Source organism: Hevea brasiliensis, chromosome 3 (assembly GCF_030052815.1).
Source record: "Hevea brasiliensis isolate MT/VB/25A 57/8 chromosome 3, ASM3005281v1, whole genome shotgun sequence".
Lineage (NCBI taxonomy): Eukaryota > Viridiplantae > Streptophyta > Magnoliopsida > Malpighiales > Euphorbiaceae > Hevea > Hevea brasiliensis.
The window spans coordinates 1,758,820-1,780,767 of NC_079495.1; the positions used below are offsets into that span (position 1 = coordinate 1,758,820).

Sequence of the window (21,948 nt, forward strand, 5' to 3'; positions counted from 1 at the left end):
GGTTCTTATCTGGTTCTTTGAATTTCGACCGCAAGATGGACTGAATACAATCATCAGAAGGTTCAAGGTAAAATGGTGGGATTCATTTAATATCCCAGAAACAATTACAAACCAAGGAGTAAAAACCTGGCTTAAGGGAAAAAACCTTTTGCCACCAACTCCTATACAAAACTTTTCAAATCAATTATTTTTGGCCCAAAGATCACATGCTATGGCAAGATTAGCAGGAGCTAAAAATGATGAAGAATATTTTGCAATAATGGAACAATTATTGCAAAACAGAACCAATTCATCTGCAGCCAATTCTGACTCAGAACCCATCATAGACTTGGGAGATGATGATGAAGAAGGTTGTGGTACCTCTTCACAAATACAAAATCTGTTGTAAAAAGAGTGGTCCCAGCTCCACTCCATAAAAAAAAAAAAAAAAAAAGAAAAGAAAAGAAAAAGAAAAAGAAAAGAAAAATTTAAGACCGGCAAAAGAAATTTATGGCGGCAAAATTATCTATCTTGCTTTTTACTTTTTAAAATTTTGCACTTTTACTTTTCTTTTTGTAATCATTTTACTTTGTTTTCTTTTACTTTATTTCAAAACCGCATGGACATCGCTCAATTGTCATATCTTGTACTGTTCACTTTTTACCATTCGCATGTGAAGGAGACAAAAATCACTGTTCACACGTGAAGACATCAAGTGGCAGACACTGTTCAAACTTTCCAAAATTACAAAGCTGCCCCTGGACCCTTCTATTTAAGGAGGCATTCATCCAAGGCAAGAAAGGAGCTTTCTTTGGAACTTCAGAGCTTTTACAAAGGAGCCAAAGCCTCTCCAAGCTTCTCCATCCCCAAGCTTCTCAAGTCCTAGAGAGTTCTCACCGAGGTTCAGAAGGAGCAAGAAGGTCGATTCACTTCCCATCTAGCCCTACCTCTACCTCACCTACAAACCTACAAACCCTGTACTTCCTTGTAGTATATCTTAGGAAGCTCATGTGTTGAGCAACCTTTGTAAGTCCTACCCGGAATTACATCTCCAAACCTTTGTACAAATCTTACAAATTTTATAAAGTTTTGAAGTAAGTTTTTCTTCAATTATATATATATATATATTAAAACTCAAATATGACAATTTTTTAAAAATATTATTATAATTATAATTAGATAGGAGTTTCGCATAAAAAAAAAAAAATTTTATTTTAACAATTGTCACATAAACACGTCAACTTCAATTTTAACAAATGTAATCAGCTTTGAAAAAAAATTAAGGTTTGAATTATTTTTAAAATTAGGCGGATTTTGTAATGATCGATGGCGTAATGTTCTTTGGCCTGCGTATAAATAGAGTACCCATTGTCATGAATAAACACATAAAAAATATTACTACAGGCTTGTCTTGACCAAAAGTATTTCTCTCGTTTTCTAGCTTGGTATTCATCGGCAAAGACACAGCAATTTCTAGTTTACTAGCTAGGACAACATTGCAAGCTGAGTTTCAAGACCCATCAGGTCTGAGTATTGTACTCGTATAATTGTCCGTTGTGTAAAGTTATCAATAAAAATATATCTATTATCTTTCTTCTGTTTCATTAGAGCCCAGGAATTCCAACAGTTTGTAAACAATGGATGAGAAGCTCTTTGTTGCTGCTCGTACAGGGAATGTGGCAACCCTGCACAATTTGCCAGAAAATAATCCAGCTGATGGGGAAAAAGCCTTACCAGAGAGCTCCAAGTGGACGCCTTTACATATAGCTTTGCTTGTCTGGGAAAGTGGATTTCGCCAGGGAGTTTTTAAGAAGGCGTCCACAATTTCTTAAACATGAGAATCCTGAGGGTTGCAATGCTGGGCATGATTAAAGTACATGGACACCAATTCCTGTACTGTCTGTCAAGCTCAACAGCTACCAACCTACTCCATTGTTAGCTCATTACAATAATCTCTCTCTCTCAATCGTAATCAGAAAGGCATTTTATGATTCTTATCAATCAATATAAAGAGCATTCAACTATGTCCATCTCTTATACACCCAAAAAAAAGAAGTCTAGAATTTGATCATAAGGCATAGAAATACTTGGAAGGAAATTGAAGCAATAATTGTCGTTTTAAACAAGCCTGGATAACACAACAAACAAGAAAAGAAACCTGGAATTTTTCAATCATACATGTGAATTATACTTGAACTCATCAGCAATTTTACTTGTCAAACTTCTAGTATATACCCAATCTGTTCAATATGCCTGCCACTACTGTCCAGAATGTGAAATGTCACATATAAGATCGTCCCTAGCATCTCTGAGTTCCAAACTATGGCAAAGACATGTTCTGAATCCAATAGACCTGGACAAATTAGGATTTTGGTTTTCATTAATTTAAATGATCATATGAAGATACTAGGATTATCAAGATTGGTCAGCCAATTAACATGCGAGTGTGTCATCTGGTGACTTGTAATACCATCCATTGATAAATCCTTCAAAGATAACTTGAGCAGCCATCACGTATACCAGCGTTGCATTCATTTCTATCCATTCCAGGAATGAAAATAGAGTGCATAATTCCCAAATTCTTTTATTTAGCTGGTTGATTTGCAGGAGATGTTGGAGTTTTTAGTTGACTTATGGCATAAAGAAGGCCTTTATGATAGATTATTGTAAAAATTAGATCCGTTTTGTGTTGAAGTCCAGTCCATAATTCAGTCGATGATAATTAAGCACCGTTGATCTAAGGGCCCAAGCCCATGATTACTTATTTGGAACTACGAATCATCCACCTAAAGTTCTCTCTTTGTCAAAGGTGATGAGGTTATGAGTTGGCAATACTTAGGCATGTTTTAGTTGAGAAAAATTGAAGTAATTTTATGAAAAAACTTTTTGAAAATATTATAGAATAGAGTTTTGTATTTCAATATGTTAAAAAAAATTAATGAATTTATTTTTTCAAATTTAAATAAGATTTAAAACTTAATTTTATTTTATTATTTTCTTTAAAACAAAACTCATGTTTTTCATATGATAAACATAACTTTTCTACAACTAATTTTTCTTCTTTTTCAAAAAAAAAAAAAAGTTAGCTTTTAGTTTAATGCCCTATTTTTTTTTTGCATTTTCTGATATTTAGGTACTCACAAAAATAAATAAATAAAAAATATTTTCCTAATAAAAAAAATTAAATCTATAAAATTAAAATATAAAAATACTTATACATACATAATAGAAATACATATAATTAATTTAACATTGCAATCAAATAATGAAAAATATTTTTTTAAAAAAATACATGAAAAATATTTTTCATATATAAATTATTTTTTACAAATTAAACAGAGTCAATAAGTAATTCATAAATATATTTAATTATATTTTTTCACTTAACGTTATAGATTTTAAGTTGGGTTTATTCATTTGGGTAGAGTCGATCTAACTTATTAAGTTTTCCTAGATTTTTTAATAAAATATTTATTTAAAAAAAAATTAAGGTCAGTTTAAAATTCACCTCAATTGAGATTTCAAATCACACTCATGACCAACCCTAATATGAAAAGGATCATTTTTTTATCCGACTTTCTGTTATGAATATTGAATTTTTTAAATTGAAGTATGAAATTGTGCAGTCTCCCAATACTATTAAACAAAGACTCAACCATTAGATTAGACTAATTAAATGACTAATGGTCAGCTATAAATACAAATAAATTCAAGAAAAGTTTAACAAATTTTTTTCTCAGCTTGACTTTTAAATTTTACTTAAAAAAAGTTATTTAATATCTTCACCATTAATTGTATCTCATTTGACTTATATGAATTAAATGTAATAATTTAACCCTTAATCTTTGTTAAAAAAGTTACTTAACAACTTCACTTTTAATTACATATCCACCTAAACTTTATAAAGTGTAACCTTTGCTATTGGTGACTTGTATTAATGATTTTAAAGGTGTTTTTTTTCCTCTCAATGATGTGTGATAGGATAGGATTTCAGGTAATCACATCGACTGTTTACGACAACCAATGCAGGCAAAGATCAACTCTCCTTAATCCTAATTTCATTTTAAGATCAAGATGCTCACTTTGATGAAGTTTTTGGACAAGAAAAAGAGAAGGGGAAGAATTAGATCAATTACTGTATTTTTTTTTTAATTTTATAATTATATAAATTTTTATAATAATATTTTATCATCCTTAATTGTCTAATTGAGTGTGCATTCATGCATTTTGTTGATTAGCATTATAGGATTTTAATTTTGTTGATTAGTATTATAGGATTTTAATTATAACACATGCAAAGTGAAGATATGCTTTCACCCTTTCTTAAAAACATCAGGCCAATGGCTATGACATTGATGTTCCAACTGTTTAATTTTAAAATGGATAAAAAATATTAATTAAAATAAAAAAGGAAGAACTGGGGGAGATTCTCACGAGAGTCAACTTTTCTATTAAGTCTATGATTTTTTTTTTTTTTAATAAACAAGGTGGAGAGCAACTTGTATTTATTTATATAATTAAGGAGTAGTTTCCAAAAAAAAAATGAGACGATATTTATACTATTAATTTATATTTGCTTTTCTATTTTATACATAATATTATATAATAGTTTTAATATATAAAATGATTCTTTCTTTATAAAATGAACTATCAAAGGCTTTCTATATTTTATCTTACCTGTTAAATATGTTGTGTGAATTTATAATTCATAAGATTTAAAATATCATGTACCCATTTTTAAATAGTTTTACATTTATTATTATTAGGCTAATTTTTTTTTATTAATTTAAATATTTTTATATAAATAAAGTTTAAATAGACTTTGTCCAAAGAAAAATAATTGTCAGAATGCATAATGGATTTAAATATTTTAATTTCAACTATTTGTAATTATAGTTATAAATATATTCAATATTCAAAATTGAAGTTAAAAATTTTATGTGATAACTTATTAGGATAAATAATTTTATTTTTTTATTATATATTTGATTAAAATTCTTATAAATAATTAATAAGCAATTGATATGTTTGTTAAAAAAAATAGTTTATAAGTATATTTATTATTAAAATACTAAAAATGTACTAAATTATTTTCTCAAATAATAAATTATATTAACTCAATATTTTGTTATTATAATATTATCAAAATATATTTTAATTGTATTACAATATAATTTAATTTTAAATTAAATAAATATTTTACAGATAAATATTTTATTAAAATTAATAAAAATAATTTTTAAATGTATTAATATTAATGTAAATAAATTATTTAAATTATTCCATGAAAATAAATTTTTTTAACATAAATATAAGAATAAATAAAATAAGAATATATAGTGAAATAACAAAAATAAATTAAAATAATACAATAAAATACTTGATCAAACTAATTTCTAAATATCAAAATGAAAAACTCTTCTCTCTCAATTTATTTTTTTTATAAACTCTAAAAATATCATAAAAAAAGGTTAATTTATAATATAAACTTTTTAGTTCACTTGATTACTTGGGGCTTTTTCTTACTCTGTCTTCCACCCAATTTTTTTTTTTTAAGTTCAATATAATCGTCCCTGTTCGACTTAGATTTTGATTTAAATGATTATTTATTGTTATAGTAGAGTTTAGTAATTTTAAAGAGATAAACTAAGTTTAGTGTTCAATAATTGCAATCGAAAAATTAGCCCTTATCCAATCAAAAAATAGATTAGCCGTTTCTTTTTAAAGCTTCAACCATAATTAAAATAAATTATATAAAAATAAATGAAAATTGCAAATAAACTAATGCTTGCCTAAAATTCACCTTGCCTAATTTGGTTTAATAATTGAACGTTCATCACCTACCTATAAATCCATGTTCGAGTTCCTACTCTTTCAACCCCAACTAAAAATTATATTTAATGGAAGGAAGATATGATGTCGTTTCTTTTCTTTGTTCATATCTTACATCAACATAAGCATAAATTATTGAAATCCTATTTTATCAGATAAGCACTAGAATTCATTTGGAACTTCACTCCAAAAATATTTTGTAAAATAAATATGTAAAAGCCGATCTCATTATATAAAGAAGAGGTGGTTTATACTTTATACTCAGCTTTAAAACATAGCAGTGACAATTTGGTAATATATACAAAATGGATAGGCAGCTGTTTATTGATGCTCGAACAGGGAATGTTTGTAGTCTGCTTAATTTGCCGGAAGAAAATAATGAAGAAAGAGAATTACGAGAAAGGTTGAAGTGGACACCCTTACATATAGCTAGCTTGTTTGGGCAAGTGCATTTCGCCAGGGAGTTTTTAAGCCGGCGTCCACAATTTCTTCAACATGAGAATCCAGATGGTTGTACCGCTTTACACTTAGCTTCTTCCAGTGGGCATTTTAACATGGTCGAGTTCCTGTTGTCACGTGGACATGATAGAGTGCTTTGCATGAAAAAGGACCAGGATGGAAGAAATCCTCTGCATCATGCAGTCATTAAAGGTAGTGTGGAGGTCGTGCGAAAACTGCTTGAAGCTTGTCCGGAGTCTGCTTTAGAAGTGACTGTTCACAGGGAGACGGTATATCACCTGGCTGTGAAGAATCGAGTATCTGTATCTGATGAATTATTCTTAGAACTACTCGGAGGACCATATACAGAGTATCTCCTGAATTTGGCTGATAAAAAAGGCAATACAGTATTGCATTTAACCTCGGTTAGGAAACAAACAAGGGTAATATTCACCGTGAAGTGTTCAATTTATTTACCTAAAGAAAATGAAAACCTGAAAAAGAAGGTTTTTTTTTTTTTTTTTTTTAGAGATTGTTCTATTTTTTAATTTGCATCGATTCGACTGTTTGTGCAGATAATTAGTCTCTTGACAGAGTGGCGGCCAATGTTAGAGGTGAACGCTGTCAACTCAGTTGGGCTTAGACGGCCTAGCTTAGATGTTAACGCTGCAACTCAACTGAGCCAAAACGGCCTAACTTAGAGGTCAACACCGTCAGATCAACTGTGGCTCCACGGCCTAGCTTAGATGTGAACGCGGTCAACTCAAGTGGGCTTACACCTTTGGATCTTCTAGTGGTTGATCCCATCAATTTCACAGATATGAAAATAGAAGGAATCATTAAATCTAAAGATGGAATAAGGTTAAATGAGAGTCAGGAACAGCGTGAACATTTGAAAAGTATAGCAAGCGGGCTTTTGGTGATGGCATCGCTAACTGCAGCAACTAGTTGCCAGATTGCTGTCTTCCTAAAAGGAGGTTTTGGGGAAAACTCCTCGGCCCCAGTTGGGAATGTAACTTCGATTAGTTCCAACGCAACTGCTGCCATACAGAAGCTCGGGAATGCAACACTCCTCAATCAACATGGTGCTGATCCAACATCACTTCCTTATCTCTTGGTGCCCGTGGACGGAGTAACCTTTCTGTTGTCTCTCTGTCTCATATCATTTGTGCTGTTCCCAACATCTAACAATAATTCTATCCGTTTCAAATGGCTATGCTTACGCTTTCTGACTTACGCAAGCACGCTATCGCTGGGTGTGTTAGTTTGGAAACTGGTGCTTGCTAGAGAGAACAAGGAAATTCAAGCTATTTTAAGCTGGGTTTCTCTGCCTTTTTTCTCTATTATTCTGGTGTTAAATGAAGTTCCTTTAATCCGCGCTATGGTCTGTCATAAAATAATTCGGTGGCAAGAGTTGTACGTAAGAGGGTTACAATTGGGCAGTTGGCTTGGCCGTTGGTGGAACCAACGTTGAATTCATCATGATTAATAGTCAAGTTAAATCCATTATATACATATATAACTGTTGTATTTAATATTTTCCAAGCCAATTTGTACTTGTGAACTTGTGGACATCAGAAATTGAACAAGATCAAGGATATTGTGGGATGTCTTCAAGTTGTTTCTTCTTTTATTTTCCTCTGTACCATTGTAGGCAATTGTTTCCTGTGTAATAGCTGTGGCTGTGTTTGGTTCTTGGAATACAAGAATATTTCTCTTTGAAATTACTTGACCCTTTAAAATTGGAGGGCCATATTTATATTTTTAAAATAATCTATGTAAAAAATGTGGGGGAAAGCATAATTTTTTAAATTTGGGAGGCCATGAACCCTACACCCTCCTATCAGTTGTTAGTTTATTACAATAATCACTCTCTCGATTATAATCAGAAAGGCAATACTTTTGTATTTACTTTTTCCGATACTTTATGGTTTCTGAGAATGCATTTTATGATTCTCAACCATCAATCTATTGGAGCATTCAACTATGTCCATTTCTTTTGCACCCAAAAAGCTGAAAGAAAGCATAGAAATACTTAATTAGAAGGAGATTGAAGCACTAGTTGTCATCTTAAAAAAGCCTGTATAACACAACAAACAAGATAAGAAACCTGGAATTTTTAATCATATATGTGAATTTTACATGTGTTACTAATTATAAACTTATCAGCAACTTTCACTTGTCAAAGCTTCCAGTATATGCCCAATCTGTACAATATGCCTGCAACTACTTTCCAGAATGTCATTTGCGCAAATATGACATATAAGATTGTCCCTAGCCTCTCTGAGCTCCAAACTTTGACAAACACATGTTCTTGAATCCAAGAGACCTGGACAAATTAGGATTTGGTTTTCAACTTTTCATTAATTTAGATGATCATTTGAAGATAGTGTTGGAAATATAGATTCAAGACCTGTAAATATAGTGGGCTAGGTCACAAAAAGCCAGACCCATAGCTGAGTCCATAAGAAGTGTCAAATTCAGGTGCACCCCGTAGGCAGTGCTAGAAGAAATGTTAGGCCCAAGGAAAAAATGTCATCTCATGCAATATCAATAAACTAGACTGGTCTAACCTAAGTTGATTCGAGGGGGAATATCGAAATGTGATGTTCGTAGGACAAATCCCACCTTGACAATGTATAAAAAATTATAAATGTGAAGCAATCCAAACTTAAATGACTTGCGGTGATGAAGAGCTTACTTCAGCTAAGCAAATTTCAACAGCAATTGGTCCTTTTTTTTTTTTTTCCGAAAGATATTTGTCCATCAAAATGCAGAAACAGTGTATGGCCAAAGACCAAACATAATAGGTTACAAACAAATACAGCTTGATCAGCAGGCAATAGAAATAAAGAAGTCTAAGCCAACGGTACTCTTTCAACACATGATTCAATTCAAAGAAAAAAGTAATCGATATGAGGAAAGTATAATCTCAAGAGCAACCCTGGCTAGGCAGAGCCAAAGAGACAAGCAGCACATCATCACTGCCACCATAGCCGAGAAATCAATCAACCAGAGGATGTAACTTCACCTAGGAGAGCAGAAGGGTCATCCAAGGTTGAGACCAGCACACAGACACCCATAAAAATTATCCTCAAAATCAAAATCAGTCCTTCCAACTTCAACATTGTTAACCAAAAAATCAGCAGAAAAATATTATATTTTCTAAGTTTAGCTTTACACTAATAATAATAATAATTTGATATAAAGAGAGAATCTATTATTTATATCATTAATAATGTATATATAATGCCAAATTGTATTGCGTCACCAGTTATGACTTAATATTTTAAGTATGTGAAATTAATATGGCTAAATGTTAAATTTAACTTCAATATTTATCAAGTAAAGTTAAATTTAATTTATTTTTAATTTTTTATTCAAATGAGCTCAAAAATTTTAATTTAAAATGAATTTAACTAAAAAATTAAAATTTATGAATTAAATTTCTTAATTTAAATTAAAAATCAAGAAGTTTATTTTTTAAATTTAGGATTAAATTTTTTATTTTTTATTTAAATTTAAAAATAAAAAACTAAAATTTTTAATTTTCTTGATTTTTGAAAGAAATTGATTATAGTTAATTAGGCTACTGCTGTGTGAACTGTGGACCAACTAAGCGCCAGGGGATTCAGTTCTAACCCAACTCCCTAATTTTATTGATTTATTATTTTTTTGGCCTATGAATTAATTGAGAGTTGCCGACTTAAATGCTGACTCAGTAAAAAGTATATAAACTCCGAAGAAACTGAAGGTAGTTGTAAGATTGAATTAATCGAAAAATGAATTTGACAAAATTAATTAAAAAATTGAATAACGTTACAAATTTTTGATTGGATAAATAAATAAATAAATAAATAAATAAAAAGCATTACTGCAGCTATGTCTTTACCAAAAAAAATATTTATCATTGGTTTAATTTATTTCATAAAAAATATTTATATAAAAAAATTTATTAAAATATTTTTTATTATTTAATTATAATATTAAATTAATAATATATATTTATTTCATATATGTATAAATATTTTTATATTTTAATAAAATTATTAAATTTTAAAAAATAAAAAATAAATATTATAAAAAATATTTTTTTAAAAAAAATAATTTCTTGAATTAAAAAATATTTTTATTAATTTTTAAAAATATATTCTTCATAAAATAAACAAAGCGCTAGCAATCATCGTCATTGACGCAAACACTTTCTAGTTTGAGCTTTTTGACAAACAATTTATAGTTTGAGGGCTCCTCAGGTTTGACTATTTGCGCTCACATGAGTTTGAATGGAGGAAAAATTGAGAATAGGAAGAAAATATTAAAATTTTTAAATATATCTCTATATTTTATGAGTTCATTTTAAAAATTTATAAATAAAATTAATTATAATATTACTATTTATAAAATAATTCTATTTAACGAAAACTAGAAATTTTAGGTAATGGAATTAATTCATTTGCACATAAATATATATATAACCTTCAAAAAAAATATTATAGTTATCGTTGACAAATTTTCATATTTTAAAAGCATTAAAAAAAACTTTAATACGTCAATATAGCTAAAGGTTTCTTTTAATAAGAAATTTAATAAATAAGTAGATGCAATTATATTAAAATAATATCAAACTGAATGGGTTGAAATAAAATAGAAATTTGATACACATTAAATTAAATTGATATCAAACTAAATGGATTGCAATAGTTTGTACATGATTAATTTCCTAAAATTTATGTTAATTAAGTTAAGAAAATAAAATAATATTCATACAATAAAATAAAAAGGAAATTTAATCATTTATCTAATTCATAAATTACAAACTAATTTTCAATCAACAAAATTAGAATAATATTTTTTACTGCTCAATTTTTCAAGAAAAACCCAAAAAATCTTAAAAGAGATTGTGTTAAATTTTTGGTAATAGATTAATAAGAACCAAGGGAGAGATTAAGAGAAAGGAACAAAAAGAGAGAAAGTGATAGAATAGTGGACAAAGACGCTTCCTTCAAAATTTTAAGAATAGTGGACAAATGTGTTTCTGTTGACATTTGCACATCAAAGAGAGCTTTGCATGAAGAAGGATCAGGATGGAAGAAATCCTCTTCATCATGCAGTCATTAAAGGTAGCGTGGAGGTCGTGCGAAAACTGCCTGATGCTTGTCCGGAGTCTCCTTTAGAAGTGACTGTTCAGAGGGACACAGTATTCCACCTGGCTGTGAAGAATAGAGTCTCTGCATCTAATGAATTACTGTCAGAACTATTTGGGGGAAAATATACAGAGTATCCCCTGATTTTGGCAGATAAAGAAGGCAATACAGTGTTGCATTGGGCCTCGGTTAGGGAACAAACTCGGGTAATATTTACGGTGAAAGGTGCAATTTATTTATCTAAAATCACACTGTTCGTTGAAGAAAATCAATTTTGAAACAATCTTACTGAGAAAAGAAGGTGATTTTGTTCTATTTTTTTTATTTATATTGATTTAGCTATTTGTGCAGATAATTAGGTTATTGACCGCCTTGCTTAGACGTGAATGCTGTCAACTCAACTGGGCTTACACCTTTGGATCTTCTAGTGGTTGATCTCTTCAATTCCACAGATCTGGAAATAGAGGGGATCATTAAATCTGCAGGTGGAACAAGGTTAAATGAGAGTCGGGAACAAATTGAACATTGAAAAGCATAGCAAGCGGGCTTTTAGTGATGGCATCACTTACTGCAGCTATTTGTTGCCAGATTGCTGTCTTCCTACAAGGGGGTTTCTGGAAAATCTCGTCCAACCCAACTAATTTCTGCGTTTGCAAGTCCCCAAGTGCCAATATTGCTTCAATTATTTCTAACGCAACTATTTCCATGCAGAATCCTGGGAATGCAATAGTACTCCACAATGAAGATGCTAAATCAAATAGATATGTGCATTTGGTGATCTTGGACGGTCCAACCTTTATGTCATCTCTTTGTCTCATATCACTTACTCTGATCCGAACATCTACTAACAAATCCAGCCGCTTAAAGTGGAAATGCTTACACCTACTGATTTACTTAATCATGCCAGTGTTTTTGTGGTTGTTTATCTTAATGGTGAACTCTAGAGCGAATGCTGTAACAAAAATTTTTATAAAATTATGTTTTCTCCCTCTTCTATCTGTTACTGAGGGATTGGTTGGAATTCCCATTATAAAAAATGGTAACACTTTTCAGCAAGTGAGACTTGAGAGCAAACTAAGGAAGCCCAATTTAAAATTTTGAACTTGTGGACATCGGAAATCGAACGAGATCAAGGATATTGCGGGGTGTTTTCGAGTTTGTTGCTGCTCTGAAATTTTTCTAGAAGACTTCAAGACCATATTTTGCTTTTCTTGTAATCCTGAAATCTTGGCGTCATGTAATATTCTCTTGTATCACTGTCTCTGATTCTTAAAATTTGTGAGATTGGATTTTGTAATTCCAATGAATCAATCTATGGAGCATTTCAACACCTAACCAACATGTCTTAAACTTCAAAAAAAGCATAGAAATGCTAAGAGAAGAAGATTGAAGCACTAACTGTCATCTTAAACTAGCCTGTATAGCACAACAAACGAGAAAAGAAACCTGGAATATTTTAATCATACATGTGAACTTTACAAGCTTTTCTAATTGCCTAATCCATGAACTTATCAGCAATTTTTACTTCTCAAAGCTTCCAGTATATGCCCAATCTGTGCAATATGCCTGCAACTACTGCCCAGAATGTGATTTGAGCAAATATCACATATAAGAGTGTCCCTAGCCTCTTAGAGTGCCAAACTTTGATAAAGACATGTTCTTGAATCCAATAGACCTGGACAAATTAGGATTTGGGTTTTCATTAATTTAGATGATCATTTAAAGATACCAAAATTATCAAAATTGGTCAGGCTAAAAGGCCAATTAACTTACAAGCGTGTTATCTGGTGACTTGTAATACCATCCATTGATAAATCCTTCAAAGATACCTTGAGCGGCCATCACATATACCAGCATTGCATTCATTCCTATCCATTCCAGGAATAAAAATGGCGTGCGTAATCCCCAAACATCAATCTGTTAATGCAATGCAAGAAGAAGAAACAAAGGGATTAAGTCAATATTGACTCATATCATGGAAATCCCATGAATGATTTTGACAGTGCTTCATTCTTGTACCAGTATATAGAATCCAGAGAATACAATTCCTGCTGCTCCTGCTGTGAAACAGACATAGCTGAAGCTGTAGAGCTGCTTGTTGATAGGAATAGCTGCAAAAAGCAGGGGCATGCAGAAATGTGACATTTAAATTCCTTTTTCCTTTTCTAGAATCATGTACTGATTATGAAATGCAAGCACATAAACTATGAACCTCACCATCTGTAAAATGAAGGATGATGGCTATAATAAGTAAGCCAAACCCCATTGAGACCCACTGCTTCAGCCTCTCAGAGTGACCCTGCAGGCAAAACGCTGCCTTCTTAGTTCATGAGCATCAAAACCACCTCATGGATCATTAAAGCCTCTTAAGTTCTAACCTTGAAATGAATCAAAACGTGACCATAATGGACGCCAATGGTGCCAGAGAGGATAGCAGAGATTGTACTACAAGAAGAAAAAAGGAAAAAATAAAAGCTCTTTAGTTAGTTCATAATTATACTCTCCTTGTCCAAATATGAAGCTAATCATTGGTGTGTCTAAATTAGCAAACCTCAACAAGCCTTCAGGTTCAAATGGAGCGCGGCACCAACTAGGAGCATCCTCGCGAAGAGGGCCAGAACCTGGAGAACTAAGAGTGCAAGCCTGCAAGAAAAGCAAATGCATGATTATTTGACTGTTAAATATGCTGCAAAAGTTGCAGTGCAAAAAACTCCTGGAATTGCTGTGTCTGAGAAGGATCAGAAATATGCATATTCCCTCTGCATTACCAACCTTTAAGCGGCTCCAAACAGGGGATTGATACAGATGATTAATGCCCCAGACCTCTCTATCAACATACCCAACAGCATTGCACGCAGGTCCTAAATGTCCCCTCATCCCACATTTGACCTGGAATCAAGAAATGGCGTAGTTGCAGGACTATTAGAGTGACAATAGCATAAAAGCAATCTTCTTTTAATGAACTTTAGTCTCTATATACCATGTATCTCTCCAGTTTATGATGGCTGTACACATCGAAACTCCAATCCGGAACATAGAGTGCATATGTTGTGATCATATAGATGAGAAAAGCAACAAACCCTCCAATCCTAAATTGCAGATAGATCATTAATTTCTGATACAGGAAAATATAATTTTTCAAAAGGTTAGGCTGCAATTGAAATGGAGATACCATTGCCACTGGTATGCCGTGAAAATGGTAAAATGATCGGGCTCTACCACAGATTGTCTTTGCTTGATGGTTAGCGTCTCTATCAGTGCCACAAACATGTATACCAATGCTATCCTCTGCTTATAACACAAGAAGTGAACATAAGATTTAAATCCTGAAATAGATATCCTGTGATCTTATAGTCAATGTTGGGGGAAAAAAAACCTGGAGAATGCCACACCATCTAATAAATTTCATGTTCACCCCATAAGAGAGATCCCCAGGTGCATGTGAGTATCCTCCTGCAATTTATTATAAATTAAGATTTCATGGATTTTCATTCAGTCATGCTCTTGCAATTGGTTTTGTGGTTCATAAATGGAGGATTAGGAGCTCAAAAATAATATGGCAAAGTAAAGGGAAATTAGTACTGTCACCATTACCTTGCAACAGAATTCCCCAGAATAGAAGCTTCAATGTCCGTATGATTATCTTCTTAACTGCATCCCTCTTCTTGGGAATTCTCTGCAACATCAAGATAAAATCTTTTTTATGATCAGTATATTTAAATTGCCATTTGCAATTCAGCCAGTGATATTTAATTATTTTATGTTCTTGGCTAGCCAATTCATGATCCATAAAAGAAATTAACAAGTCATTAAACTGGCCTAAATACAATAGAAGCCTAATCCTAATTAAGTAGATATGAAGCAAACAAGATTCAACTTGCACAACCAATGGCTTGCTAGAGTCTAACTGAAATCTTCTCATCACTAGACTTATATGAATATGCGGCAACGAAGAGTTAGCCTTCAGTTAAGCTGAGATAACTCCTTTCCTTTGAAAATCCTAAAATTGTTTTGCAAGTAACATGGCCACAATAGTTTATTGCCAAAGGAGTATGTCTTCATATATATGGAAAATGGATTGATTCTCTTGTTCAGACGACAACTAATAACACTAAGGACTAAAAACAAAATATGAGAGCTAGCAAAGCAAACAAAAAAGAGGAAAAGAAAGTAATAGGAAATCAAAGATAGCAAATTGGCGATACCTTGAAAGCCAGAGCAATTGCAACCCCGACAATGAAGAGGAAAAAAGGCATCACAAAGTCGGCCAATGTGCACCCATTCCATGGTGAATGATCTATTCGTGGGTATGCTTCCCCAGCATTATCCACCAATATCATCAACTACAGCCATACAGTTCCTTGCATCATTACTCAGATATATAATTTCCAAGAAACACATTTATTTTATTTTGTTTCGATAAAAAATGTTTAAAAAGGAATTTAAATCCTGACCCTAACAACGAGTTACTAGCTTAATAAGAGAAGTAACACTTCCTTCATACACACAAATTAAACAAATGCATACTGAGCTTGGTTATATCACTTACTGCTACGGTAAGCCCTCTAAAAGCATCCAAGGTTGCAACCCTCTTGGTCTTCTGCTTCACCAGTGGTTGCTGCTGCAGCTGCTTATGATCTTCTTTTTGTTCAACCACAACTACTGTATTTGTTTCCTCTTTCTCATGGTTGATGGCTCCACCTTTAGTTTTATCCACTTTCTCACCAAACTGCTCATTCTGGTCTTTATTTTCATGACCTAACCCTTCTTCCAGTCTCTTAGGATCCTCCATAGCTTTGCTTTCTTTTCTGGGGTATGATTAACGGATGAAATATATATAATCTAGTGGCACTGATTGAAAGCTAGTAAACAGTGGTGGAAACGAAACAAGGAAGCGACAATGTTGAGATCATATCAATAATACGTATAAGCCGGCTTTAGCAGCCCTAGCAGGACCCATAAGCAGGAAAAATTAGCAGTAAAGACAAAATGGAAAGATGTATGCCTTTGGATCAATCAAGGGCCTCAGTTTGCCAAACTAAGACAAAATATAAATCCAGATTTCAGTTCCAGAGTTGGGTGTAGCGTAACTGTCATAAAAATCCTTATTCTATGGGAGTTAATTATTAATTTAATAGGGGATTAATATTATGGTTTTTTCGAAGAAATCCTTGTTTAATTTTGTTTTGTTTCTTCATATTGGTACTGTTATAGGGGTATCAAGACTTTCAATATGTGCCCATTTGCCGTGAAACGCATATGTTGGACCAAAAATTCAATCTACTTAACTTGTTTTGCTTCAGGGTTCTTGCCTTGTCGTTGTTGACTGGGGGACGAGAATATTTATACACCTTCAAAGTCTCTCGCCAGATTAATACTGCACATAATTCTTGTTTAAATCGGATTTGTTATGAATTTATGATATTAAAATATAAGTATATTAAATTAATATATTTAATAGAAGAGTTAAAATATTAATTCCTTCTATTGTTATTTAGTTCCGTATAAGGTATTTATATTTTATTATAAAAAATAAGATAATTTTATAACTTATCTTATGAGATTTTTATAAAATAATTATTTTTTTATAAAATAATTAATTACAAAAATTTTATTACGTAATGTAAATAAACACATGTAATATTTTTTACAAATTTATTAAATAATATTTAATAACTTGTTCCTATAATTTTTTAACAAAATTTACCATATGTATTTCCTCTTTTAGATTTTTTTTAAAAAATATTATACATGGTTTTTTATTCGAGAAAACTTTATTTTTTTAAGTTAATAAAATTTTTATAATTAATTAATTTTATTAAAAAAAGAATTATTTTACAAAAATCTAATAAAATGAATGGTAAATTTATGTGAAATTATATTATTTTTTATAACAAAATAATTATACTTTATATGAAACCAAATAAAATAATTATTCTATTTTATTATTAATTCCTTAAAATATTTTTTGTTATTTTATTATGATATATATAAAATATTAGAACTTTATTGTTTTTATCATATATCTAATAAATATTTATAATATTAACTCCCTCCAAATTTTTTTTGACTTAATTATATTCTATTGTGCAATTTTTTAAATATATATTTATGAATAATAAATGTAATTAATTATTTTTTAAATTATTTTTATATATAATATCCATCGTCAAAAAATTTTATTTTTAATTCATGCCTGGATAATTGAATTCTTTTTTCTTTCCTATCTTGAAATAATATATCTCACAAACTAGAGAATTTATTTAATACAACCGTTGTATATATGACAGATATAATTTAATCTTAATTATGATGAATTCTTATGATCAATAATCATAATATAATCACTATAATATTTTAAAATTTTTTCACAACCTGTGTCAATTGCAACCAATTGAATAAAAGGAAGAAGAAAACCAATGATTTATTGACCTAGTGATTAATGATGATGTGAACTTGAGAGAGATCTCAAATTTGAATTTGAGGACTGTAAGTGTATCATTTGACCTGTGATCTTACAGCTAGCTATTTGACTTTCATAATTTTCAGGTTACTGAAGGAGTACAAGAGGTGTGGTTTCCAGGCTATTGGGTATTAAGGAGATGATTAGTCTGCTTGACCTCCTAAGGACAAAAAAAAAGAAAGAAATGAAAAAGGAAAGTGAAAGGAAGATGCTAACGAAGACCATGAGCAGTGGATATATTGCTGTGGTGTTTTGGATATATTCATTTGTATTCATTATGATTTTTTTTTTAATTTTAGAATTTAAATTTAAAATTTCATAATTTTAAAAATAATTTTAATATTAATAAGTTAAAGCTAATACATCATTATCTCCAATTTGATACTTCTATTTCTTATCTCTATACCATCACGGGATGGCCTTTTGAAATTATCATGTGTTTCACACCATTTACTTGTACTTTATTGTCCCTCTCTCTTTCATTTTCCTTTTTTACAATTGAGTTTGATTGAAACTTAAATTTAAGAAAAATATTTTTTAAATATATTAATTAAAAAATATTAAAAATTAATTTAAAATTAAATTTAATATATTTTAATCATAAAAACTTTAAAATAATAAAATAAATTTTTTCTAATTGTTTTACTCAAAATCTCAAATAATGCTTTTTTAAAAGTGCTTTTTTATTTAGAACCTTTTCAAAAGTGCTTTTTTGACTCTCAAAGCTACATAGGGCCTAATCCTTAAGCCCTTAACTTATTGGTAAAGTGATACCCACCCTTATAGCAATATCCAACATGAATACTGCTCTTGCAAATTTTTCCCTCTACTTCAATACACATAAATAAGATCAACGTTACTTCTCTACGGCCTCGGCTTCCACCCTGAATTTCTTATAGATATCACCTTTGTAGAATTTTTTGGTCCTAAGCACCAAAATGATCGAAATAAGAAATCCAAACAGCGTCGCTGCAGTGATCACAAGGAAAGAGATTCTGTAACAATGCACACCAACGCATCTCAATTCCTTCCCTGCTTCCCTTTTGAGCCCCAAAGACTTCATTTGCTTTAATGCCTGTTTATCATATAAAGGGCCAGCCACTTTCACATTGAGAATGTATGTGCCAACTGGGGTCGCAACGGAGCCAAAATTGTACAAAGTTGAAAAGTACTTGAGCCCAAAAATCTCAGATATTATGGCAATTATCAATGGCCATTGTGCTCCAAAGCAGAACCCAGTAATCACTGAAGCAAAGTAAAGAGAATTAGGAACACCAAAGGCAATCAGAAGATGGCCAGTGCAAGCCAAAAGAAGCACAAATGTAAGCAATAGTGTGCGAGGGATCTTATATTTTGTTAAAAGGAATTCAGAGGCAAAGCCCGTCACTGATCGACCAAGATAGTTCCAAATACTAACAAGTGATACAAAGGTTGTGATTGTACGAGTTGGATAGCCCAGCGATTCACCAATCTGACCCAAGTTATCAATTGCTGTCAATGCCCCTCCAGTCCCACAAGCTGTTGCAACGAATAGCATCATCATGTCCGGACTGATAATTGCTTGAAATATGGTGTAGTCTTCACCTCTATCAGGAAGCTTGAAAATTTTTTCCAGGGAAAAAGCTGGCTTCTCCATTGCTGTATTTGGAGCTCCTGCAGGTCGGGGTGATGGCTCTGCTGCTGGAGTATTCTCATCAGTCACGATTTCTACTGGAGCAGGATCTGCTTTCTTGCTTTTCCAGAGATCATAGTCTTCTTTTATAACAATAGCTAAAGGGAGGAAAAGTAAAATAGAAACAACAGAAGCGCTTCCAACGTATTCAATTCTTGTAAACCTGAGCTTGTTTTGTATGATAATTAGAACCATGAGGAAACTGGCAAGGCCAAGCGAAACATAGAAGAGTTTGCAGAAAACTTTGAGCTCTTTTGCTTGTCGAACGTTCTTCATAATTCGAACTGTTCGAAGAAATATGAGAGAAACAGCCGTGGGAAGCCAACCAATAAATAAGATAAGATCCTTAGAGATATCTCCATAGAAAGCATGGTAGAGTTGTGTCATAATCGCACCGCTCAGACCAACAAAACTCTTTAACAAGCCAATAACGCCACCTCTGCTTTCTGGGAAGTTCTTCACACAAGTGACTAGAGCTCCAGTATTAGAAAATGTCTGTGAATTCGAACCCACAAGCATATAAAGACACATCTGCCAAACTTTCGGCTTGGAAATACGGTCAGTAACGGCAAGCCAAATCATGAAAAATCCAAAGAAATTCATGATTGAACCCACGAAAAGAACCACCCAAGGTGGTGTGAATTCATTGATGAGCCCTGACAAGACTCCAACATTGCCTCCCAAGTCCTTGAAGAAGCTTATCAAATTGAGAGTGGTTTGGTCATATCCTAACGATGCTTTGATGTGGTTAGAGTACAAACCAAACATGTAACCAGGACCAGACACGGCCATGATCAAGAGTGAAGCAAAGACCATGAACCACCGGCCAAGAAGCACTCGTTGGATAAATTCCTTCATTTCACCACCACTGAAAATTAGCCGACAACACTAGCTTTAGAGATGTTCCGATGAGGGTAGATTTGATTATTAAGGAAACAAGTTTCATCGTATATAAAAGGAGATTTAAGGTTTTCATCAAGTGAGATTTGAATAAGAATTATAGTGCTGCATGTTGTCGTGAAAGTGGTAGAGAAAATATAAGCAAATATATATTATATTATATGGATGAAGCATAAAATGGCAGCCGAAATGACATCACTAATAATTGAGCACTTAAACAACGGCTAATTATAAACTCAAGATAATTATCGGAGGTTCATATGTCTAATATCTCATTGTATATCTTACATATTGAATTTATAATAGATCACCATGGTTATAGTAGTCTAGTAATTAATTTAGTGAAATTACTTTGTCCTATCCTGATTCAAATAACTAAATATTGTCTTTGTTTACGATACAATGGGAAGAGGTGATGGGTTGTCTGGTTCGTTTTATTTGGTATTATCTCGAGTTTGGTGATAGATCATTTCTTATGAAGTCGAGTTAAATCGTGGATGTTAATCAATAACTTCGAGCCTTATATTTAAAATAATTACGACCGTCATACTTAAAGTGTCCTTTTTATAATTAAAAAAAAATAAAATAAATCAAAATTAGATAAAAAAAAAATCCTAGATTCACTAAATAATATGCACCACCGAACGCATTGAATAATTACTATTGAATAATTTCTATTTAAAATTTAACATTTACCCTCTGGAAATAATTTTAATGTTATTAAATTAAATTTTATTAATTATATTAATAATCTATTTAAAAATATTTTTAACTAATTTTATCAATTAATAAAATTTAATTTAAATTACTGAAAATGTCTATAATATTATAAAATTTTGAGTTAAACCTCAATCAAAATTCCAAGCGAAATAATATATAAATAAACTCAAACTCTATAGTAGCAAATACAAAAATTAGAAATGACAAATAACTTTCACTTGAGCAAGGTTAACAATGTATAATAAAACACAAAATTCAAGAAAAATACAAATTATTCATATAACAAAAATAACGAGATAATAAATGAATTGAAATGATTGAGACCCAAAAATATTATAATATGAGAAATACTTTCATTTTAAATAAATACAATAATATTTAAAATTTGCATATATAATATAATTAATTTGACGATTATGAAATAAAATTGGCACTAATTATTTGGCTAAATTGAGGCACTTGTTATCATTACTCAAATGCGGTACAGCATATGCACTTATATACTAAGTCAATGAACATAATCAAGGCATCTTTATGCATATATGACTTCTTTCTTTATTTTTTTTTATAATTTTTCTTTACATAAGGACCATTATGCATATATAATAAGGAGCATATAATTCTGCTAGTTAAATAATTTTTACTTATTTAAAGAAAAAAAAAAAGAAAAAAATGGATTTTCTTATTCTTTTAAAATTTTTAAATGGAAGGAAGCTATCAAAACTATAATTCTTCATTTCATATATGATTTTTTACTTTAAAATCAATTTACACATACTAAAGTTAAATCTCATCCATTA

General features: G+C 31.2%; 3 protein-coding genes and 1 pseudogene across 3 annotated transcripts; 2 read left to right on the forward strand and 2 right to left on the reverse strand.

Annotated features, from left to right (window-relative positions):
• Positions 1-1,451: 1,451 nt before the first annotated feature.
• LOC110666223 (ankyrin repeat-containing protein BDA1) lies at positions 1,452-7,723 on the forward strand. The gene is given in 5 exon segments (XM_021826637.2): positions 1,452-1,748; positions 1,750-1,813; positions 6,307-6,692; positions 6,825-6,908; positions 6,953-7,723. Coding segments are annotated over 5 exon segments (1,437 nt in total). The 5' UTR covers positions 1,452-1,616.
• A 3,594-nt stretch (positions 7,724-11,317) lies between these two features.
• LOC131178798 (uncharacterized) lies at positions 11,318-12,728 on the forward strand (annotated as a pseudogene).
• A 51-nt stretch (positions 12,729-12,779) lies between these two features.
• Positions 12,780-16,410, reverse strand: LOC110666237 (uncharacterized). Its single transcript, XM_021826653.2, has 13 exons — positions 15,943-16,410; positions 15,599-15,736; positions 14,988-15,069; positions 14,770-14,846; positions 14,566-14,681; positions 14,374-14,482; positions 14,166-14,282; positions 13,945-14,036; positions 13,772-13,838; positions 13,611-13,692; positions 13,413-13,504; positions 13,167-13,310; positions 12,780-13,068 (listed from the first exon to the last, which is right to left on the reverse strand). Exons 1-13 carry the CDS (start codon positions 16,183-16,185, stop codon positions 12,922-12,924), a joined length of 1,506 nt encoding a protein of 501 aa, XP_021682345.2. The 5' UTR covers positions 16,186-16,410; the 3' UTR covers positions 12,780-12,921.
• A 2,131-nt stretch (positions 16,411-18,541) lies between these two features.
• LOC110666222 (uncharacterized) lies at positions 18,542-20,386 on the reverse strand. Its single transcript, XM_021826636.2, has one exon. It carries the CDS (start codon positions 20,384-20,386, stop codon positions 18,713-18,715), a length of 1,674 nt encoding a protein of 557 aa, XP_021682328.2. The 3' UTR covers positions 18,542-18,712.
• Positions 20,387-21,948: the final 1,562 nt, after the last annotated feature.

Coding starts and splice junctions, on each gene's coding strand:
- LOC110666222 (XM_021826636.2), bottom strand. CDS start 20,386: ATGAAGGAATTTATCCAACGAGTGCTTCTTGGCCGGTGGTTCATGGTC.
- LOC110666237 (XM_021826653.2), bottom strand. CDS start 16,185: ATGGAGGATCCTAAGAGACTGGAAGAAGGGTTAGGTCATGAAAATAAA. Junction 13,839..13,944: donor GAACCTGAAGGCTTGTTGAG/GTTTGCTAATTT, acceptor TTCTTCTTGTAG/TACAATCTCTGCTATCCTCT. Junction 13,505..13,610: donor CATCCTTCATTTTACAGATG/GTGAGGTTCATA, acceptor TGCTTTTTGCAG/CTATTCCTATCAACAAGCAG.